The sequence below is a fragment of the Rhinatrema bivittatum genome, chromosome 5 (assembly GCF_901001135.1).
Source record: "Rhinatrema bivittatum chromosome 5, aRhiBiv1.1, whole genome shotgun sequence".
Lineage (NCBI taxonomy): Eukaryota > Metazoa > Chordata > Amphibia > Gymnophiona > Rhinatrematidae > Rhinatrema > Rhinatrema bivittatum.
In genome coordinates, this window is record NC_042619.1 from 28,975,682 (window position 1) to 28,996,398 (window position 20,717).

At 43.6% G+C, this 20,717-nt stretch overlaps 1 protein-coding gene across 1 annotated transcript in view; it reads right to left on the minus strand.

Moving 5' to 3' along the window:
- The window catches only part of GDPD4 (glycerophosphodiester phosphodiesterase domain containing 4), a 161,614-nt gene that overhangs the window by 6,413 nt on the left and 134,484 nt on the right, over positions 1-20,717 (minus strand). The window contains exons 13-15 of the mRNA XM_029602177.1: positions 18,183-18,330; positions 7,627-7,709; positions 863-942 (exon numbers count right to left, since the gene is read on the minus strand). Coding sequence (XP_029458037.1) covers positions 863-942; positions 7,627-7,709; positions 18,183-18,330 — 311 coding nt within the window. The remainder of the gene's footprint in view (positions 1-862; positions 943-7,626; positions 7,710-18,182; positions 18,331-20,717) is intronic.

Below are 20,717 nucleotides of genomic sequence, written 5' to 3' on the forward strand. Positions count from 1 at the left end.
CTGCCATTGCCTGGGCTGACTCGAGAGATGCTCTGACTCTGCCGCCTCCCACTGATATCATCATGGGTCGCCATCAATAGGCCGCCTGCACTTCCATAGGAGCGACCCAAAGGGGGCAGCCCCTGGGGGTGCACCTCAGAGATCATCTAGGGTGACTGAGGCCGTTATCAGGCTTTATTTTCTTTTAGGGGCTGCAGTAAGGTTGGGATGTCCATTATAGGGCTGCTGGATTTTTGTAGTGTAATTTAGGACAATGGTTGGCCTTGATTCTATTAATATATTTTTGTATATATTAACTGAATCCAGTTAATATAAAATAAGGAGCAGGATTTAGATGGCTATTATAGTTTATGTATTGTATTTAATATTTTGTTTACATTGTATTTAATATTTTTATTATGAATTGTATTTGATATTTGGTTTTGAATTTAGTTAGTATTTTTTTATTATGAATTATACTTTATATGATTTGTATTTACAAAAGTGTATTCTATTAGATTTTAATCTGAGCTGCTTTGGGTGTCCCTTTTGGGTTCGATAAGACAGGATGCTAGCCTAGAGAAAAATAGGTCCCTATGACTTTTCCACATCTGCCCCCTTTAAAGGCACATAGGCTCATGGGCTGGCCAGCTATTTTACAGTGCCCCAGTTATTTTCTGATGTGCCAGCACAGAGTACCTGCATCTGCGGAAAATACTTAGGTCCCACCAGCCTCTGCCTAGCAACATCCCTCCTCCCTAGCAAACTAGAACATGTGTATTAGAAGAACTGAAGGGAAAAGTCAGACATGGGAAAGTAAAAATAATAATAATAATAGTAATAATAATCAAATAGCTTTTCCAGCCTCTTTTGGTATACTTACCCGCCCTAAATGCATTATACGCAGCGTTTTCAAGCATCATACTGCTGTCTCCACAGCAGGACAGTCCCCTCTCTCTCCACCTGAAAACAAGAAAAGTAAAGACGATGACCTGTAATATGTTGTATGTAATCCTGCTTTACATGGTCACACCCCAAAAGATAAGGCACCGGGTAGATGTAATAGCCCCTGTGTGAGATGCAGGACTCGAGTTCTCAGATCTCGTGAAGATGAGTGATGTGAACTCTCCCCTCCCCTGCACGCTGCCTCATGCATTCAGCTGCTTTGCTCCTAAACTATGGAATACAATTCCATTAAGGGCTCCCGCATGGAAACTTCCTACTTCAGCTACCGGAAAAAATGCAAAGCTGCTCACACTGACCTTCCCTTAGACTTCTCTCTCCTTACTACCTTGTACACCTAATAGTTGTAAATTGGAGCTCTCCTCTAGATTCACCAGTATTGTCAATTTCATGCGCCTTAACAGAAATCCCTCCCTCATCCCTGTCTACATCCAATTGTTGTTAGTCTTGCATTCCTTCGTGCCTTCCTGTACTACAAGATAGGGTCCTCTATTACCTAATACTTGTAACTTCCTAATCTCCCAGCAACCCTCCTTCCCCCCCCGTCCCCCCGTCCCCCGCCATAAGCTCTCACATCCCTGTCTGCACCCCTTGACTATTGGGGGTCTTCCCTACAGGTTACCCGTGTTACTGTTAACTTTAGGTTCTCAATGTGCTCTTTAATTGCCCGCTCCCCGTACCCAAATGTACCTCCTGTCATTTCTCGTAATCCGCCTTGTGCCTTGCCTAGGAACGGGCAGAAAACCAAATGAACATAAATAAATAATACATAAATAAATCATGCCCCGTTACTTAAAAATAAACAACAATAACTCAGCAAGTCAACATGGATTTACTCAAGGGAAGTCTTGGCTAACAAATCTGCTTCATTTTTTTGAAGGGGTTAATAAACATGTGGATAAAGGTGAACCGGTAGATGTAATGTATTTGGATTTTCAGAAGGCGTTTGACAAAGTCCCTCATGAGAGGCTTCTAAGAAAACTAAAAAGTCATGGGATAGGAGGCGATGTCCTTTCGTGGATTACAAACTGGCTAAAAGACAGGGAACAGAGAGTAGGATTAAATGGTCAATTTTCTCAGTGGAAAAGGGTAAACAATGGAGTGTCTCAGGGATCTGTACTTGAACCTGTGCTTTTCAATATATATATAAATGATCTGGAAAGGAATACGATGAGTGAAGTTATCAAATTTGCGGATGATACAAAATTATTCAAAGTAGTTAAATCACAAGCGGATTGTGATACATTACAGGAGGACCTTGCAAGACTGGAAGATTGGGCATCCAAATGGCAGATGAAATTTAATGTGGACAAGTGCAAGGTGTTGCATATAGGGAAAAATAACCCTTGCTGTAGCTACACGATGTTAGGTTCCATATTAGGAGCTACCACCCAGGAAAAAAGATCCAGGCATCATAGTGGATAATACTTTAAAATCGTCAGCTCAATGTGCTGCAGCAGTCAAAAAAGCAAATAGAATGTTAGGAATTATTAGGAAGGGAATGTTTAATAGAACGGAAAATGTCATAATGCCTCTATATCGCTCCATGGTGAGACTGCACCTTGAATACTGTGTACAATTCTGGTCGCCGCATCTCAAAAAAGATATAATTGTGATGGAGAAGGTACAGAGAAGGGCAACCAAAATGATAAAGGGGATATAACAGCTCCCCTATGAGGAAAGGCTGAAGAGGTTAGGGCTGTTCAGCTTGGAAAAGAGATGGCTGAGGGGGGATATGATAGAGGTCTTTAAGATCATGAGAGGTCTTGAATAAGTAGATGTGAATCGGTTATTTACACTTTCGAATAATAAAAGGACTAGGGGGCATTTCATGAAGTTAGCAAGTAGCACATTTAAGACTAATCAGAGAGAATTCTTTTTCACTCATCGCACAATAAAGCTCTGGAATTTGTTGCCAGTGGATGTGGTTAGTGCAGTTAGTATAGCTGGGTTCAAAAAAGGTTTGGATAAGTTCTTGGAGAAGAAGTCCATTAACTGCTATTAATCAAGTTTACTTAGGGAAAAGCCACTGCTATTAATTGCATCAGTAGCAAGGGATCTTCTTGATGTTTGGGTAATTGCCAGGTTCTTGTGGCCTGGTTTGGCCTCTGTTGGAAACAGGATGCTGGGCTTGATGGACCCTTTGTCTGACCCAGCATGGCAATTTCTTATGTTCTTATGCCATAAAAATAGAACAATACATTTCAACTTTCATTCCATTAAGGCACTGGAGTTCTCAATACATAAATGCAATAATTTTCTCAAACCAATCATGTCTTTTGCCTATTTCCACCTCACAATGCAGGTTTCTATTTTATTTGATTTATTTAAAATTATTTCTACCCCTTACTTTCTACAGTTTCAGGCAGTGTGCAATATTCCATATATAAAACCATGTTAACACAGGCATAAAAACTGAAACATGATAACAGAAACACCACAATGAGCATCTGCCTCTATGAACAACAATACTTAAAGACTTAAGTCCAGAGGGTGGTTATTATAATGGTCGGTGATCTTTGTTCTAAAGCATAGGGGGATAGACTTAAAGATAAACATGTATACCCTATGTTGGGTGAACAACAATACCACCCAACATAGGCCCGCCCCCAAAACGTCACGTCGATCGGCCCCGCCCAAGACACGCCCCGACACGCCCCCGTCAAAAAACCCCCGGATTTACGCGAGCAAGGCTTTTAAAATCCGCCCCTTAGTTTTTGGGTACTTGCCAGGTTCTTGTGGGCTGGATTGGCCACTGTTAGAAACAGGATGCTGGGCTTGATGGACCCTTGATCTGACCCAATATGGCAATTTCTTATTTTCTTATGTGAAAAGGATAAAGACAGGATGGAGGTGGTCCAAAGAAGGGCAGCCAAAATAGTGTGGGGTCTGTATGAGAAGACCTATGAGGATACGCTGAAGGATCTGAATTTGTACACCCTAGAAGGCAGGAGGTGCAGGGGAGATATGATACGGACCTTCAGATACCTGAAAAGGTTTTAATGATGCACAAACTTCAAACCTTTTACATTGGAAAGAAATCAGTAGAACTAGGGGTCATGAAATCAAACTCCAGAGGGGGTGACTCAGAACCAATGTCAGGAAATATTTCTTCACAGAAAGGGTGGTGGATGCATGGAATGCCCTTCCGGAAGAGATGGAGAAGACAATAGCAGTCAAAAAATTCAGAGTCATGGGATAAACACTAAAGGCTGGAGGAGGAGAATGAAGAAGAGGGTGCATAGATGTAACCTGCTCAGTGGCATTTCTACCCTTAAGAGTATGCGTGGGGATTACTACCCTTAAGAAATAAGCCTGGATGCTTTTGATGCAACTGCAACATCGCTCTCTGCTTTGATGGAAGGGGGAGGGGAACTGGATCCGACTTTTACGGTCTGGGGTACTGATACGCAGTCATAAAGGAAAAAAGCACAGGACTGCTTCTTTGGCCAAGTCCATAAGCACAGCACGACAAGCAACACTGTCTGAATTTTCAAGAAGGTTCCTCAGCCAGTAAAAATGTTGCTATGTTAATATATAAGGCTTGGAGGTAACCTGCACGGAGCGGCAGTTACTACCCTTAACAGAAACATGGGGGTAACCTGCACGGAGCGGCAGTTACCACCCTTAACAGAAACATGGGGGGAACCTGCACGGAGCGGCAGTTACCACCCTTAACAGAAACATGGGGGTAACCTGCACGGAGCGGCAGTTACCACCCTTAACAGAAACATGGGGGTAACCTGCACGGAGCGGCAGTTACCACCCTTAACAGAAACATGGGGGTAACCTGCACGGAGCGGCAGTTACCACCCTTAACAGAAACATGGGTGTAACCTGCACGGAGCGGCAGTTACTACCCTTAACAGAAAATGGGGGGAACCTGCACGGAGCGGCAGTTACTACCCTTAACAGAAACATGGGTGTAACCTGCACGGAGCGGCAGTTACCACCCTTAACAGAAACATGGGGGTAACCTGCACGGAGCGGCAGTTACCACCCTTAACAGAAACATGGGGGGAACCTGCACGGAGCGGCAGTTACTACCCTTAACAGAAAATGGGGGGAACCTGCACGGAGCGGCAGTTACTACCCTTAACAGAAAATGGGGGGAACCTGCACGGAGCGGCAGTTACTACCCTTAACAGAAACATGGGGGTAACCTGCACGGAGCGGCAGTTACTACCCTTAACAGAAACATGGGGGTAACCTGCACGGAGCGGCAGTTACCACCCTTAACAGAAACATGGGGGTAACCTGCACGGAGCGGCAGTTACTACCCTTAACAGAAAATGGGGGGAACCTGCACGGAGCGGCAGTTACTACCCTTAACAGAAAATGGGGGGAACCTGCACGGAGCGGCAGTTACTACCCTTAACAGAAACATGGGGGTAACCTGCACGGAGCGGCAGTTACTACCCTTAACAGAAACATGGGTGTAACCTGCACGGAGCGGCAGTTACTACCCTTAACAGAAACATGGGGGTAACCTGCACGGAGCGGCAGTTACTACCCTTAACAGAAACATGGGGGTAACCTGCACGGAGCGGCAGTTACTACCCTTAACAGAAACATGGGTGTAACCTGCACGGAGCGGCAGTTACTACCCTTAACAGAAACATGGGGGTAACCTGCACGGAGCGGCAGTTACTACCCTTAACAGAAACATGGGTGTAACCTGCACGGAGCGGCAGTTACTACCCTTAACAGAAAATGGGGGGAACCTGCACGGAGCGGCAGTTACTACCCTTAACAGAAACATGGGGGTAACCTGCACGGAGCGGCAGTTACTACCCTTAACAGAAACATGGGGGTAACCTGCATGGAGCGGACATTACTACCCTTAACTGAAACATGAGGGTCACCTGCATGGAGCGGCAATTACGACCATAAGAAACTTGCTGGGCAAACTAGATGGACCATTTGGTCTTTTTCTGCTGTCTATTACAGATTTTTGGTATCATTGGCAAAAAGACAGCCCTTCCATTATGTTGCTCACAAAAATGTTGAAAAGAACCGATCCAAGGACCGATCCCTGAGGCACAGCGTTAGTGGCAGCCCCCGCCTCAGAGAAAACTCCATTTACCACTTCTCTTTGTCGCCTCCCACTCAGCCGGTTTCTAACCCAGTCAGTCACTTTAGAAACCATGCCAAGATGTTAGGCAGCTGGACTTTCATATTAACAGGTCACCCTATCCTCAAAGACCTAGTTCCATCAACCTACCAAGGAATAATATTAAAAAACACAAGGATAAATCTGTGAGTGGTACAGCCGGAATATTTTTATCTACATATGCAAAATATCAATTACAGTAACTAACTTATTATCTGACTACCTTGGAAAATGGGATAGGTCAAAAAATTGAAGTCGGATATCTGGATTTATAACAATATCATGTTTAGCATGAGTTTTTTTTTGTTCGAATCCAGTGGATTTCAATCTTGGGGAGAAGGCAGGAACCCTGGGGGGTATGGACACATTACAGGATAGGGCATGAGATGGTCAACACTGTCCTGGTGCCAGCACCGCAGGAAGCAGCCAATCTGCTTCCACTTCTTCCTCTTTCTCGCCCACTTGACTACCGAAGCAGAGAGGAGTCGGCTATAAGCAGGGCCATCTGCTTCCTCTTCCCTACTCGCCCGACAAAGTGTTGGGAATAAACTTGACTTCTATGCCTCTTTCTTCTCCCCTGAAAGAGGAGAAAAGGGACCCGGACATAAGCCATCTGCCCCAGCTCATTTTCTACTTCTCCGTTTTAATATTGCTTATCCCCTCTAGAAGCAGTCATCGGCTGTGATCGGTGGCAGTCAGAAGTGAGGGGGATCTTTGCCTGTATCTGCCCGTCTATAACTCTGGAGGTAACACCTGTGCTGTTCAGTGGTTCTCACTGCTTATTCCTTGATATGAGCAAAAAGAATTGGATCTATTCTTTGGGATCCTGCTGGGTACTTGCGACCTCTATGGCCACTGTCAGAGACAGGATGCTGGGCTTGATGGACCTTTGGTCTGACCCAGTATAGGCATGTTCTTATGTTCTTAGTCTTTAACAGAGTTACTGCAAGAGCTCACACAGTCATTCAGTAAATAACACATCATCTTATCCAATCAATGTATGGAACCAGCAGATTTTGCTTTCTAGTTTGGTGATCTGTTAATTTTTGTGGACAATACTAGAAACAGAAACCTTGTAAGTGAAAAAAAAAATACATCAACCAAAAAACCCAAAAATTTCACTTATAGCCAAATAACTATAATTTTAATCTAAATTTGTATGGCCATTATATCCTAGGCACAAATGCACACATACTGTGTGACTTATGTGAAACTTGAGCGTCAATATGTTGGTCATCAATGTCCAGAGAATTAAGTATAACTTTTTATGGTTTTTAGTATTACAAATAAAAAGAACTTATCTGGGAGGAAGTACTGCTGGTCAGACCTTAACTGCTCCATATGCAGAAAGACCTTCCACTAATCTGGTGCCAATAGCAATAGTAAAAACCATTAAAAGTTATATTTAAATCTCTGGATAACGATGACCATTGATCCTCAGGTTTCACATAAATCACATGGTATGCATGCATTTGCCTCTAAGGCATGATGGTCACACAAATTCAGATGAGAATTATAGCTATTAGGCTCTAAGTGGAAGTTTTGGTTGATCTGTATGGAAGCATACTCACCACTGGAAGACAAACATGAGGGTGATCAGCAGGGCGGAGAGCACATCCATCGTAATCCACATGAAGTTAAACTTACTCGGTGTCTACGAAAGAGGGGAGAGCAGTTGTTAGCAGTTTTGTTTTTTTTTGTAGTACACCACACCAATGCTCTCTCAGGTGCTGCGAGCCATCGTGACAGAAAAGGCGCACACGCAGAATTCTAGTGAGCATCAGAGACAGCAGCCCAGAAGGTCTTTGCTACCACCAAAAATCTGAGGACGCCAGGTGGATGAGCATTAGTTCAGTCAGTGGCACCCACAGTCACATGCGCCACAAAAAAAAAAAAGCTGTTTTCATGTTAGCAGCGAAATGTCCGAGGTGGGCTTGTGCTGTGTATGTTGACGGAAAAGGAGGGGAAAATCTTTGACTACAGCTGCTGGTTAGTAAAACACAGATTTTCCAAAGGTTTAACCCATTAAGTTTAGGAGTTAGTTGGTTTCTGAAATATATACATACACGTATAGAAAAAAATTATACTGCAACACACGGATTAAAAATCCAAAGCGTGTTCCTATACTCAATAACAAAAAATTGAGAACACTGCAAAAATTCACAGAACTATAACATCTAATCAACAATATTGCCTGGATTATAAAACAATTTTAATAAGTGTTTTATGTTTGTATATTTTATTTCATATTTTGTATAATATTTATATTTTTAATTATTGCTTCATTTTTGTTCAGTAAAAAACTTGGATGAAAAAGCCAATTCATACACAGTTACAATACTGCCACCTTGGCTGACAGAGATTTTAATCACTACTGGCAAAAAAAGGCCAAAAAGTGAGTATAAAAAAAAAACCCCCGTTTGTGAACCCTTTTCATAAAATACACACAAAAAAAATGTTTGTCTTAAATGCAGCTCAAAACAGTTTCCTTGGAAAAATTCTTCTTCCCAGTAGGATAAATGGAACCATCCCAGAAAGCTGAATTGGTTGTCCCTTTGCAAAACAGGTTTAAATGTCAAAGCAAATCCAAGCAGTGTCCCAACAAAGGCTTCTGTTCCCCCCTCAATGGCTTCCTCAGTGGGAATTTTGCAAAGTTATCCAACCTTGTCAAGTTCAAATCTGCATGAAAATAAGACGGTTTGCAAGCCTCCACTATGGAGCTCGTCCATGCGGCTCACACCTTAAACTGCCCAGTCTTTTAAAGGAAGGAATCAAAAAAATAATATCTCTAAAGCAGAAAACCTGAAGCGCTTATGTCCACTTCAACTTGATGACTGAGCCAAAATTTGCCACGCTCGGTCAGGCCAACTGGATTCTGAAAATTTTTCTCCCAACATAACTTCTCATTCATAAAGTGAAGCCATACAGATTAAGATCACTTGCATTCATAGTTTCAAAATTCAGAAAGCTGGGTTACTAACGCTTACTTACAGTCCTCTTCCCTAAGTGCAGCTAATGTGTATGTATATATATATATATATATATAAACCCAAAACAATCCAAAATAGTGAGAAAAAGTACTACTATGGGTAGATATAACAATTAAAAAAAATACATCTTTATTGACATTAGTACAAATCAAATCAAATCAAATATTAGAGCACCTAGACCTTCCCAAGTATATAACATCAAATATCCATGCACAAAATCCTTATGTGGATGAGTAAGTTAAACCACAAAATAAAATATAAACGTCTCCCTATTGCAACCAAATCAGAACAAGAACATAATTACAATACTGTTACAGTATGAACAGGCACATCACCATGTCAATACAATATAACAAACATAAACACACATACAAACCACACAGACATCGACTATATTCAATTGCGGTGGCCTGTTACAAATGCCAGCTGACAAGCACAAATTCCAGGTAAAGTACAACAAAAAAACCCGAATATTTTCATAGATGTGACCAATCAACAAAAAGATATCCCATGAATGTGGTGTTCCTCCTGGGTGTGATGTCAAATTTCAAGAATTACAAACTTGAAATTAGAAAAGGAGAAAAGTAAAGGAAAATACTTTTATACAATATTATCTAAGGGCAATAATACAACTTTGCTCCATAAGTCCACTAAAGGGATGCAATACTTAACAATATAGTAAGATGCATTAAAGAAAAAGTAGAGCCTCTTATAATTATAGCGAGAGCAATATGTTAGATAGGGAACTCACTCTTGTAAAGGAGGAGGAGGAGAAGAAGCAAACTCAGTATCCCCAGACCGAGGTAGAAACTTATTGCTTAAGAAAGCAGATAATTGAGAGGGAAGAAGAAAAACATAACACTGATCCTTTATACTTCACTATACATTTACAGGGAAATTTTAAAGTAGATGTAGCCCCGATCTGTAACACCCTAGTACGCATTAAGAGAAACTGGCGACGCTTCTTTTGAGTCTGCACGGCAATATAGGAAAATTGGTTCTTACCTGCTAATTTTCGGTCCTGTAGTACAACGGATCAGTCCAGGCTGCTGGGTTTTGCCTCTCTTCCAGCAGATGGAGACAGAGAAAAACTTGTAGAGCACCCCTCTTAGCCTGGTGTACCACCTGCATCTCCTCAGTATAAACAGTATCAAAGCAGAAAATGGCAAAAATTGCAGAAAATTGTAGATCAAGCAAGAGACAAAACGAAAAAGCCACAGAATAATCATGTAGACTTCTTCTGTTTTTTTCAGCAAAAAACAATCATCAGAGTGAACTCTCAAGAAGAAACTAAGTGGTAAACTCCCTTAAAGGGAGGGTGTCTGGACTGATCCGTGGTACTACAGGAATGAAAATTAGCAGGTAAGAACCAATTTTCCTTTCCCTGTACGCCCAGACTGCTGGGATGTACCAAAGCTTCCCTCGCAGGGTGGGACGTTAAGAAGCCCGCTCGAATAACACCAATGCCAAAGCTGTTGACGTCCAGAGCCTGGATGTCCAAATGGTAGTGATGATCAAAAGTGTGCAACGTCTTCCAGGTCGCCGCCCTGCAGATTTCTTGCAGTGAAACCAACTGACACTCAGGCCATGAAGCAGCCGGGGAGCGCAACGAGTGTGCCTTCAACCCCTCAGGGATAGGCCGGCCACAACAAATGTAAGCAGAAGAAATAGCCTCTTTCAACCATCGGGCAATAGTCGCCTTGGACACTCGCTGCCCCTTTTTAACACAATTCCACAAGACAAACAAATGATCCGAAACCCGGAAAGAATTTGTGACCTCCAGATAGCGCAAGAGAACCCTTCAGATATCTAAACGCTTTAACTCCCTAGCGTGCGTGGCCTCTGAATTGATGTGAGAAAAGACAGGAAGCTCTACAGACTGATTCAAATGGAAGGACGAGACCACCTTTGGTAAAAAGGATGGAACCATCCTAAGAGAGACCCCAGAATCAGAAATGCACAAAAAAGGCTCCTTGTAAGAAAGAGCTTGAAGCTCGGACACTCTGCGAGCTGAGCAAATAGCCACCAGAAACACAGTCTTCAGTGTGAGGTCCTTTAAGGTAGCCCGCTTAAGGGGTTCAAAAGGGGAATCACATAAGACTCTAAGTACCAAATTAAGGCTCCAGGATGGGCAGACAGGACAGACCGGAGGATTCAAATGCTTCGCCCCCCGAAGAAAGCGGGCGAAATCCGGATGTGACGCCAGAGACCTACAGTGAACCTTGCCTAGGAGACACCCCAAGGCTGCCACTTGGACCCAAAGGGAATTGAAGGACAACCCTTTGGTTAAGCCTTTCTGTAAGAACGCCAGAATCTGCACCATCGAGGACCGACGAGGAAAAACGCCCTGCTCCTTGCACCATAATTCGAATACCTTTCATATCCTTACATAAGTCAACGAGGTAGAGGGCTTTCGCGCTTGCAGAAGGGTAGTAATCATGTCCTCCTGATAACCTCTCTTTCTCAATTGCCTCCTTTCAAAAGTCAGGTCGCTAGACAAAAGCAATCCGCCTAATCGAAAAAAATGGGGCCTTGACGATGTAAATTGGGAAGATCTAACCTCAGGGGACCGTCCACCGCGAGATTGACTAGGTCCGCGAACCTCCGGGTGCCGAGGCCACTCTGGAGCTACCAGGATTACTTTGCCTGGGTGGACCTCTATCCGGCGAAGGATCTTGCCGACCAGAGGCCACGGAAGGAAGGCATAGAGGAGTACCGTTGTTCGCCATGGAAGCACCAATGCGTCAACCTCTTCCGCTCCGTGTCTTTGTTTTTGTAAATATCGTGTAAATCGTAAATCAGGGGAGAGCGGGAAAACTGGCACACTAAAACATCCCTAAAACCCACCCCGACCCTTTAAAATAAATCCCCCACCCTCCCGAACCCCCCCAAAATGCCTGCAGTCGAATCGTGTTGCCGTACGGCTGGCGCCATTTTGTACGGCAAAACGATTCGAGTGCAGGAGGTCGCTCCCGGACCCCCGCTGGACTTTTGGCAAGTCTTGTGGGGGTCAGAAGGCCCCCCCAAGCTGGCCAAAAGTCCCTGGGGGTCCAGCGGGGGTCCGGGAGCGATCTCCTATGCTTCTGACGTCGGGGGACAAAAAACAAATGGCGCCGGCGCTACCTTTGACCTGTCATATGACAGGGCAAAGGTAGCGCCGGCGCCATTTCTACAACGCACCGCAGGCCCGAGAGTAAAAGATCACACCGGGACCCCCGCTCTGGACCCCAGGTAATTTAAGGCATTTTGGGGGGTTCGGGAGGGTGGGGGATTTATTTTAAAGGGTCGGGGTGGGTTTTAGGGTTGTTTTAGTGTGCCGGTTTTTCCGCCCTCCCCCTTCCCCCAATTTACGATTTTTGACGATAAATCGGGGGAATTCCTATTGTATCGCGCTTCTAACGATTTTTGACGATTTAAAATATATCAGACGATATTTTAAATCGTCAAAAAACTATTCACATCCCTAGTGAGTGCAATGGAATCTGAAACACCTCCAATTTTGAATCCCAATGGGAAAGCTATGTTCTCTGTAACGGTCTCATATGAGCAAATGCCCAAGGGACTAACTCCAGGGTGGACGCCATGGAACAGAGGACCTGCAAATAGTCCCAGACCTTGGGGAGAGGAAGTGACAAAAGATGTCGGACCTGCTTCATCAATTTGGAGATCCAGTCCGCTTGGAGGAACACCTTCCCTACGCGGGTGTCGAACCTGGCTCCCAAGAAGTCCAGCATCTGAGACGGGAGAAGATTGCTCTTGGCCTGATTGACGACCCATCCTAGGGATTCCAGGAGACTCACAACCCTGTTGACTGCTGCTTCGCAAAGGACGTTCGACTTCGCTCGGATTAGCCACTCACCCAGATACGGGTGAACCGGCACACCCTCCTTCCGAAGAACTGCTACTACGACCACCATTACCTTGGTGAACATGTGAGGCACCGTCACCAGACCGAACGGCAGGGTACAAAATTGGAAATGACTGCTGATGATCATGAATCGAAGGAACTTCTGGTGATCCCTATGAATGGCTATGTGTAAATACGCTTCGGTCAAGTCCAGGGAAACCAAGAACTCGCCGCTGCAGACCACCGCAATGACTGAACATAGTCTCCATCCGGAAACGTGGAACCTTGAGGGCCCTGTTCAACTTCTTCAGGTCTAGGATTGGCCAGAAGGACCCCTCCTTCTTTGGAACGATGAAATAGATGGAATAGCGTCCCAATGAGCACTCCGCCTGGGGGACGGGGACAATAGCCCCCAGACAAACCAGCCAGTCGAGGGTCTGCTGCACGAGCTGTTCTTTCATGCGAGATCCGCAAGGGGAGACTAGAAAGAGGTCTCGGAGGGGCCGAGCAAATTCCAACACATAGGTGTGTTTTATGACATTTAGAACCCAATGGTCAGAGGTTATTTTGAGCCATTCCTCGTAGAAACCGGACAGCTGTCCTCCCACCCAACCGAGGAATGGGCCGACTGCATTTCATTCAGTGGACTTGGCTCCAAGCGGCGGAGAACCAGCACCATCATGAGCGGGCCTCCAGCCCCGAAAGGAATGAGACCAAGCTTGCGACCTGCCTGTGGGCTGCCTCTGAGCTGAAACCGGCGCCCTGCTCTGCCAGAACCTCTGCGTACCTGAAAACGAGAGAGGGCCATTAAGAAGCCTCTCGAAGGTTTAGGCAGACTGTGATACATTACAGGAGGACCTTGCAAGACTGGAAGACTGGGCATCCAAATGGCAGATAAAATTTAATGTGGACAAGTGCAAGGTGTTACATATAGGGAAAAATAACCTTTGCTGTAGTTACATGATGTTAGGTTCCATATTAGGAGCTACCACCCAGGAAAAAGATCTAGGCATCATAGTGGATAATACTTTAAAATCATCGGCTCAGTGTGCTGCAGCAGTCAAAAAAGCAAACAAAATGTTAGGAATTATTAGGAAGGGAATGGTTAATAAAACGGAAAATGTCATAATGCCTCTATATTGTTCCATGGTGAGACTGCACCTGGAATATTGTGTACAATTCTGGTCGCCGCATCTCAAAAAAGATATAGTTGTGATGGAGAAGGTACAGAGAAGGGCAACCAAAATGATAAAGGGGATGGAACAGCTCCCCTATGAGGAAAGGCTGAAGAGGTTAGGGCTTTTCAGCTTGGAAAAGAGACAGCTGAGGGGGGATATGATAGAGGTCTTTAAGATCATGAGAGGTCTTGAATGAGTAGATGTGAATCGGTTATTTACACTTTCAAATAATAGAAGGATTAGGGGGCATTCCATGAAGTTAGCAAGTAGCACATTTAAGACTAATCGGAGAAAATTCTTTTTCACTCAATGCACAATAAAGCTCTGGAATTTGTTGCCAGAGGATATGGTTAGTACAGTTAGTGTAGCTGGGTTCAAAAAAGGTTTGGATAAGTTCTTGGAGGAGAAGTCCATTAACGGCTATTAATCAAATTTACTTAGCGAATAGCCACTGCTATTAATTGCATCAGTAGCATGGGATCTTCTTAGTGTCTAGGTAATTGCCAGGTTCTTGTGGTCTGGTTTTGGCCTCTGTTGGAAACAGGATGCTCGGCTTGATGGACCCTTGGTCTGACCCAGCATGGCAATTTCTTATGTTCTTCTTTTTAAGTCATTAACGTACTCATAGCCTTCTCCTTTATTCCTTTTAAATATCCTCTGTTTTGTCTCCCATTTCGCTGCACCCCCTTCCCCTGTCCTCAAACCCTTCTTTTTCCCTATAGCAACCATTTATACCCCATTTCATTTACCCCCTCCGCTTTCCTTTAACCCTTACGTCTCCCTATAGCAACCCTGCTAGTCTATACATAGTTGCCTTTCTGAACATATAATTTGTAATAACATATATATAGTGTCTCCTGTATGTACTAGTTAAAGATAAAGTATATTATTGTATATAATACTTTTTGTTATTATTGTATATAATACATTTTGGAGTGTATATTTTATATAAGGTTATCCACAATGGATAAGATTACACACTGTCCCTTATTGAGTGTATAATTTGCAATGCTACTTATTATGTTCTTCTGTTGTTTTCCATCAGGTACTGTTCCTTTTCTCCTCTTCCTGTGTTCCCTCTCTTCTCTCGCCCCTTCTCTCTTCCTATCTGCTCCCTCTTCCCCCCACCCTGGTTTTTTGTATTTTCCTCCTTCAGTTATATTGTAAACCGGCACGATGTACCCACGAATGTCGATATATAAAAGCTAATAATAATAATAATAAATAAATAAGTGGTGGAAGACAGAAAATCTTAGAGACAGGTGGAACAGCAGACTCGGCAACCTTAAGATGTTCATGTAAATACTTCAACAGACAATTTAGGAGAATTAATAAAACAAATGTTTCTGCCTCGGATCACATTTTCAATATTTTCAATTTTATGTTACAGAAATAGATTTTCTTTAATCAGAATTCATGACTTGAGATGACTGTTTAGTCTTTGCAAATTCTTTTGTAGAAACCTTAGAAAGTTCCAAAGATGAAACTTGTTTTTCAGTATAATTGATCCTCTCAATAACAGGATTAAACTTCGTAGTAAAAGAGGTTCCCAAGTTAGCAATGGCGTCCCATATAGATTCTAGAGATATAAATGCAGGTCTTACCAGAGATGGCACAGGCAGTTTCTGAAGCGGGGGCAGAATGTAAGCAGATGATTGCTCCTCCAAGTTAACAAAACCTCCAGCAACGGATGAGCTGGACTTACCTAGGCAGGGCTCTCACCAGCTAAGACACCAAGGATCTTAGCGTCTCTGACCCCGCGTCGGATCTGGGGGCTATCACATCTTCGGTACTCGCCCCTGCCGCCAGGAGCTGGCTGACCCTGAAAATAGCCGGATTAGCTGGAGGCTCCCTATCGATCGGGGATAAAGATGTTAAAGAGTCCCACGAGGGGGCAGGGAATTCCACATCTGCCTCCCTTTCCAATGATGATATTTCCGATCTAATGCCTCGCTGGACATGAGCATCCATCGGACAGACACAAAGGCTGTCCGGAGGCACCGCGGGGTTGGCACCCTCCTTCGCTCTCCTTTTTTGGGCAGAATGCAGCATTTAAAACAAGTGGCTTTTCCAAAAAGTGAGGAGGAAAAAAACGCCGTGCTCACACCTTGAGCTCTCGGCAGCCATCTTGGATCCCCTTCCCCCATCATGGCCTTCTCTGCTTTTTTGATTTCTAAAGAGTATGAATCCATGCAGAAGCTTCAACTGATTTAATGAACCCGTCGGCATTTTAAATCTAGTTACATATCTTGCTCCCCCTGCTTCAGCATGTGTGGAGCCTCATAAGTTTTTTTGGTGTCCGATTCATCAGGACACCAAAATTTAACCATCCCAATGGTTGGGATGGTTAAATTTAACAGCAATGCACTGTAGCTGCTTGATTGAAAACATTTACGGCTAAGTATTCTATTTTTTGAATTTGATATTTAAAGAAGGTTCAGTTCTAAGTAAGGTTGAACATTCAATAATTTAAAAATGTATATGGTTATAGAATTGGTTTGAATAAAGGTATTTGGTGGGTGGACAAATGACAATAAATGATTATAAAAAGGAAGCTCTGTAAGCTGATAACAGCCTGCGGCCCATTGCGTGGCGAGAGGCTGCAGATTATACCACTTGAGCAATAATCTTTATGATATTGTCATTTGTTGGGTAATTAATTGCTGTATAAAAATCTTTTGATAAATTGTTCGTCAGATGTATTGAGCGAGTTGAGTCTCCTCTCTCCTTTGTTCTGTGATTTTTTTAATTGTTACCGTATCTATCCATGGTAGTGCTTTTTCTCAGTATTTTGGATTTCTCACTGTTTTGGGGTTTGTTTATCAGCACCTTTAAATCTCTACATATTATCTGATTCTTTGCATCTCTCTCTCTCTCTCTATATATATATACATACATACATGTAGTTTTGCCCCCCCCTCCCCAAAATATCGACTATTATCACATCTGAAGTTTGGCAGTTCCTCCTTTCTCCTTCTTCCAGCTTAATTGGAGCCAGGGCTAAGAACGTGGCACGTTGGGCCTTCATTTGCAATCATCCTGTGATCTTTTCCCTATTTTAATAGACCCTTCTACTGTACCAAGTCTGTAGCAAAAGTCTTGAGGGCAGGAGTTATGACCAGGATGGTAACTTTCAAACTGCCACGAGTGTGCAAATGTGCGTGCATTTGCTGGTGTGTGCATATTGACGCGTTGATTTTATAATATGCGTGCATGTTATAAAATCCACTACCCGCGCGCATGATTTTATATTGATGCATACACGTACGCCCAAATGCCGTCTCACGTGCGTAAGTGGGGGGGATTTTAGTAGATGTGCGCGGGGACCCATTAGGGCCTATTTCCCTGTCCCCTCCCAGTTCAGGAGCGGACTTCCTAAACCCCCTAACTAACCTGCCTCCCTTTTACTTTACTAGCCCTGACCCCTAAAACCCCGCTGACTACCCTCAATTTTTTAATTTTACTACTTACCCGCAGTCCACAGCAGTTGCAACTTATGCGGTTGTCGGATCTCGGCGCGTGCTTGTGCGCAACTCTGATTTCATGGCGCTGTCTTGGCCTGCCCATGCCCCACCCACTCTCCACCCAGACCCCGCCCCTTTTTTGCGAAATGCTTTCCAATGCACGTACCAGGAGATAGGCGCATTGCTGCGGGCCTCTTAAAATCCACATGGCCCAGTCACTCATGTATCTCCCAGATTTGCCGCGCGTAGGGCTTTTAAAATTCGCCCCTAAGGCGCCCTCTGAGACCCCGCATCATTGGTGCTAAATTCAGTCACCAGGTGTCACTTTTAACAATAGTCACGAGTCCTTCCCCACCCCAACCCAGGGCCTGTGAACGCTGTATCTGCAGTATCCCCAAACCCAGTTGACCTGGGTGGGCGGCTGGAAGACCCAAAGCAGAAATCAAACTAGGACTTACTGTTGTAGCTTGGACTTCGCTATGACCAATAACATGATAGGGTCAGTTTAAACGGCCTCTAGGTAACTGTCACATGTATTTTGCAGTTGTGGATAAATAGGGAACTAACCAGTTGGGTTATCTATGTGAATGTGTGCGACATGTTAACATCTCACACTCACTGAAAGTCTAAATGAATGGCTTTACTTACCATGAGAAACATCGGCTCCTTTAGATTCTTCAGGATTTGCAGTGAGTTGGTGGTAACAGAATGAGCACCCACGCACCAAGCCAAGGAGAATAACCATGGTTCACTGATCACATACAGGTTTGTGGTAATGTTGGCATCAGCATATTTTCTTTAAAAAAAAAACATTAAAAATATCATCTTATTAATCCAAATCAATAGGAAATGTATCTTCCAGCTAAGGATCTGATAAATAGTGCAGTGGAACCCAGGTATACTACATTCTCCTATAGCGAATTTCTTTCTTGAGGCTGTGAATTTTCCCAGAAGCTCTTGTGCTGGAATAGAGTGGTCCCCGTGGAATCGCAGGTGACCAGGAGCTTGGCACACACAGGTGCACAGGTGTATGCACTCCTCTTCCCAAGCTAATCTGGCAAGCAGAAGGATGGGTGAGCAGTGGTCGTCCCCCCACCCCCACCCCCGCCCCAGCCATGTCCTCTGCTGCCTGAGGCCCAACTGGTGATTTCAACCATGAGGGAATAGGGAGTCCAGCGTAGTTCGAAGATTCCAAGACGAGAGAAAATAGGAAATACGAAATGTCATAATGAGAGCACGTCCCTAGCAATGGGGTTGCTACGTTGCATATTCAGTATACGCTATGCTTCAGTATGGCTTTTCATGTGTGTGTCTGGGTGGGAGAGGAGTGTTTGTTGGGGGGAGGTGGGTGTGGGTGGGTATGCGTGTGTTGGGGCTGTTGGTTGGGATATGTTGGGGGGACATGGCCTGAAAGGTGTTGTCCGCTGCCAGCTGCTTCAGGTTTTTCTCTCCTTCCCTGTCCCCATTCCGCAGCTTCCAAGCACCCGCCATGGCGAAGCCATGGGCAGTATTTGGGACGCTCCATTCTCTAAAAATACCGACCCGACATTTCTGGCTTTCGACCTCATCCGCGATCTTCCCATTTTCTTCCACCAAGCCAAATGTGGTGATTTTTGGAGAGTTATTTTGCCCCCGAATGAAGGACTCCTTTTTGCGTAACCCCTATGTTGGAAAGTGCCATAAATTCAGACGTGTTTGGAATCGCTCCAGCTGAGCACTCTGCTATCATTTGGGCGTTTTTCACACACGGGATGCAACTGCAGCCTCGGAGAGGAAAGCCTCCTTCTTCCCGAGTTTAACCCACTTAAGCTCCACTACGAGATCTGTTACATCTAATGTTTGGAGAATCTTCAGGCCGTTCAGGCCTTGCCCCCGCTATCCCATTTACGCTTCCTTTTCCAGTGTCAGAGATCCCAGCTGATCTCTGGCTTTCCCCTTTACTTCTTCCCAATCAGGGATCCTCTCTGCTTATCCCAGGTCTTCTACAATTGTGTATGACCTCCACCCCCTCTGGGAGGCCATTTCATGACCCCAACTAAATGCTCACTATTAGAAAGAGCTTCAGAAGTTTTGCCAGTTTCTATATTTAAAGTTTGTATAATCAGTCTGTTGGGTAAGTTCCTCTTTTTTAAATAACTTTTTAGATACCATTGTTATTTCTTCTTTATGTGGGTGTCACTTTCTTTCATAGGATTTCCATTCCTTTCCTCCAGCAAACAGCCCCTGCTCTAGAGCCCCTTTCTGCTCCTTTTTCTAGAAGCTACCCAGACAAAGTCTTTGAATATCAACCTCAAGATGTTTCTTTAAATTCCTTAATTATTTCCCTACTGGTTTTTCTCTTTGCCCATTTCCATTATGAAGGACAGTTCAATACATTATTTTTTTCTTTATCTTCGTCTGAAGTTTTGCTTGTAATGCCCACTGCCTTCTTCACATTTTTTTACCCAAGCCAGGATGAGCAATTTATTTCACTGTGCGTTCTTTATTCATATCCTTTCTGTTTTCCCACAGTTCATTGTGTATACATATTTCTATAATTACCTCTTTTCTTTTTTTTTTTAACATTTGTCCTGTTCCAGTACCAAGGAATGTCACACCATCAGACCCGGTTTTTCTATAAATCTCCAACATAATATCTGTTCATCTGTTTATTTATTCTTTACATTAACACTTTGCTTTCCCAAGTCGTGGTTCTCCTTGACGATCACGCACTGCTCTTGAGACAGGCTTCATTAAAAGGCGAAACACACCATGAGGTTCTTGAGGGTCAGATTCAAACTGATGGGCTTACTTGTATTTGTGTTTTGCTTATTGTTATGCATTTGATGGTGTTTTGATACTGCTCTTTAGTTGAATATATTTCATATGGTGATGTTCTGATCCTATTCGCAGCTCTTCTGTCATTTTGTTTTGTATGATGGCTTTTTGAATTATTTCTTTTTTTTTAATTTTATTTTTATTGAATTTTCATTAATTATAACATCTCCATAAATGTTCTTGGAAAAATACAGAGAATCAAAAAGAAAAAGACTATTTAACATAAACATTGATTCATGTTTAGGAAACATTATACATCTCTGAAATATCATAAGATGGGTGGAAGCCAAGATTACAAAAGAAGAAGACAATTTTAAAGAAATACTTATAAATTACGGGTATGCATAATACCACTGCCAACACACT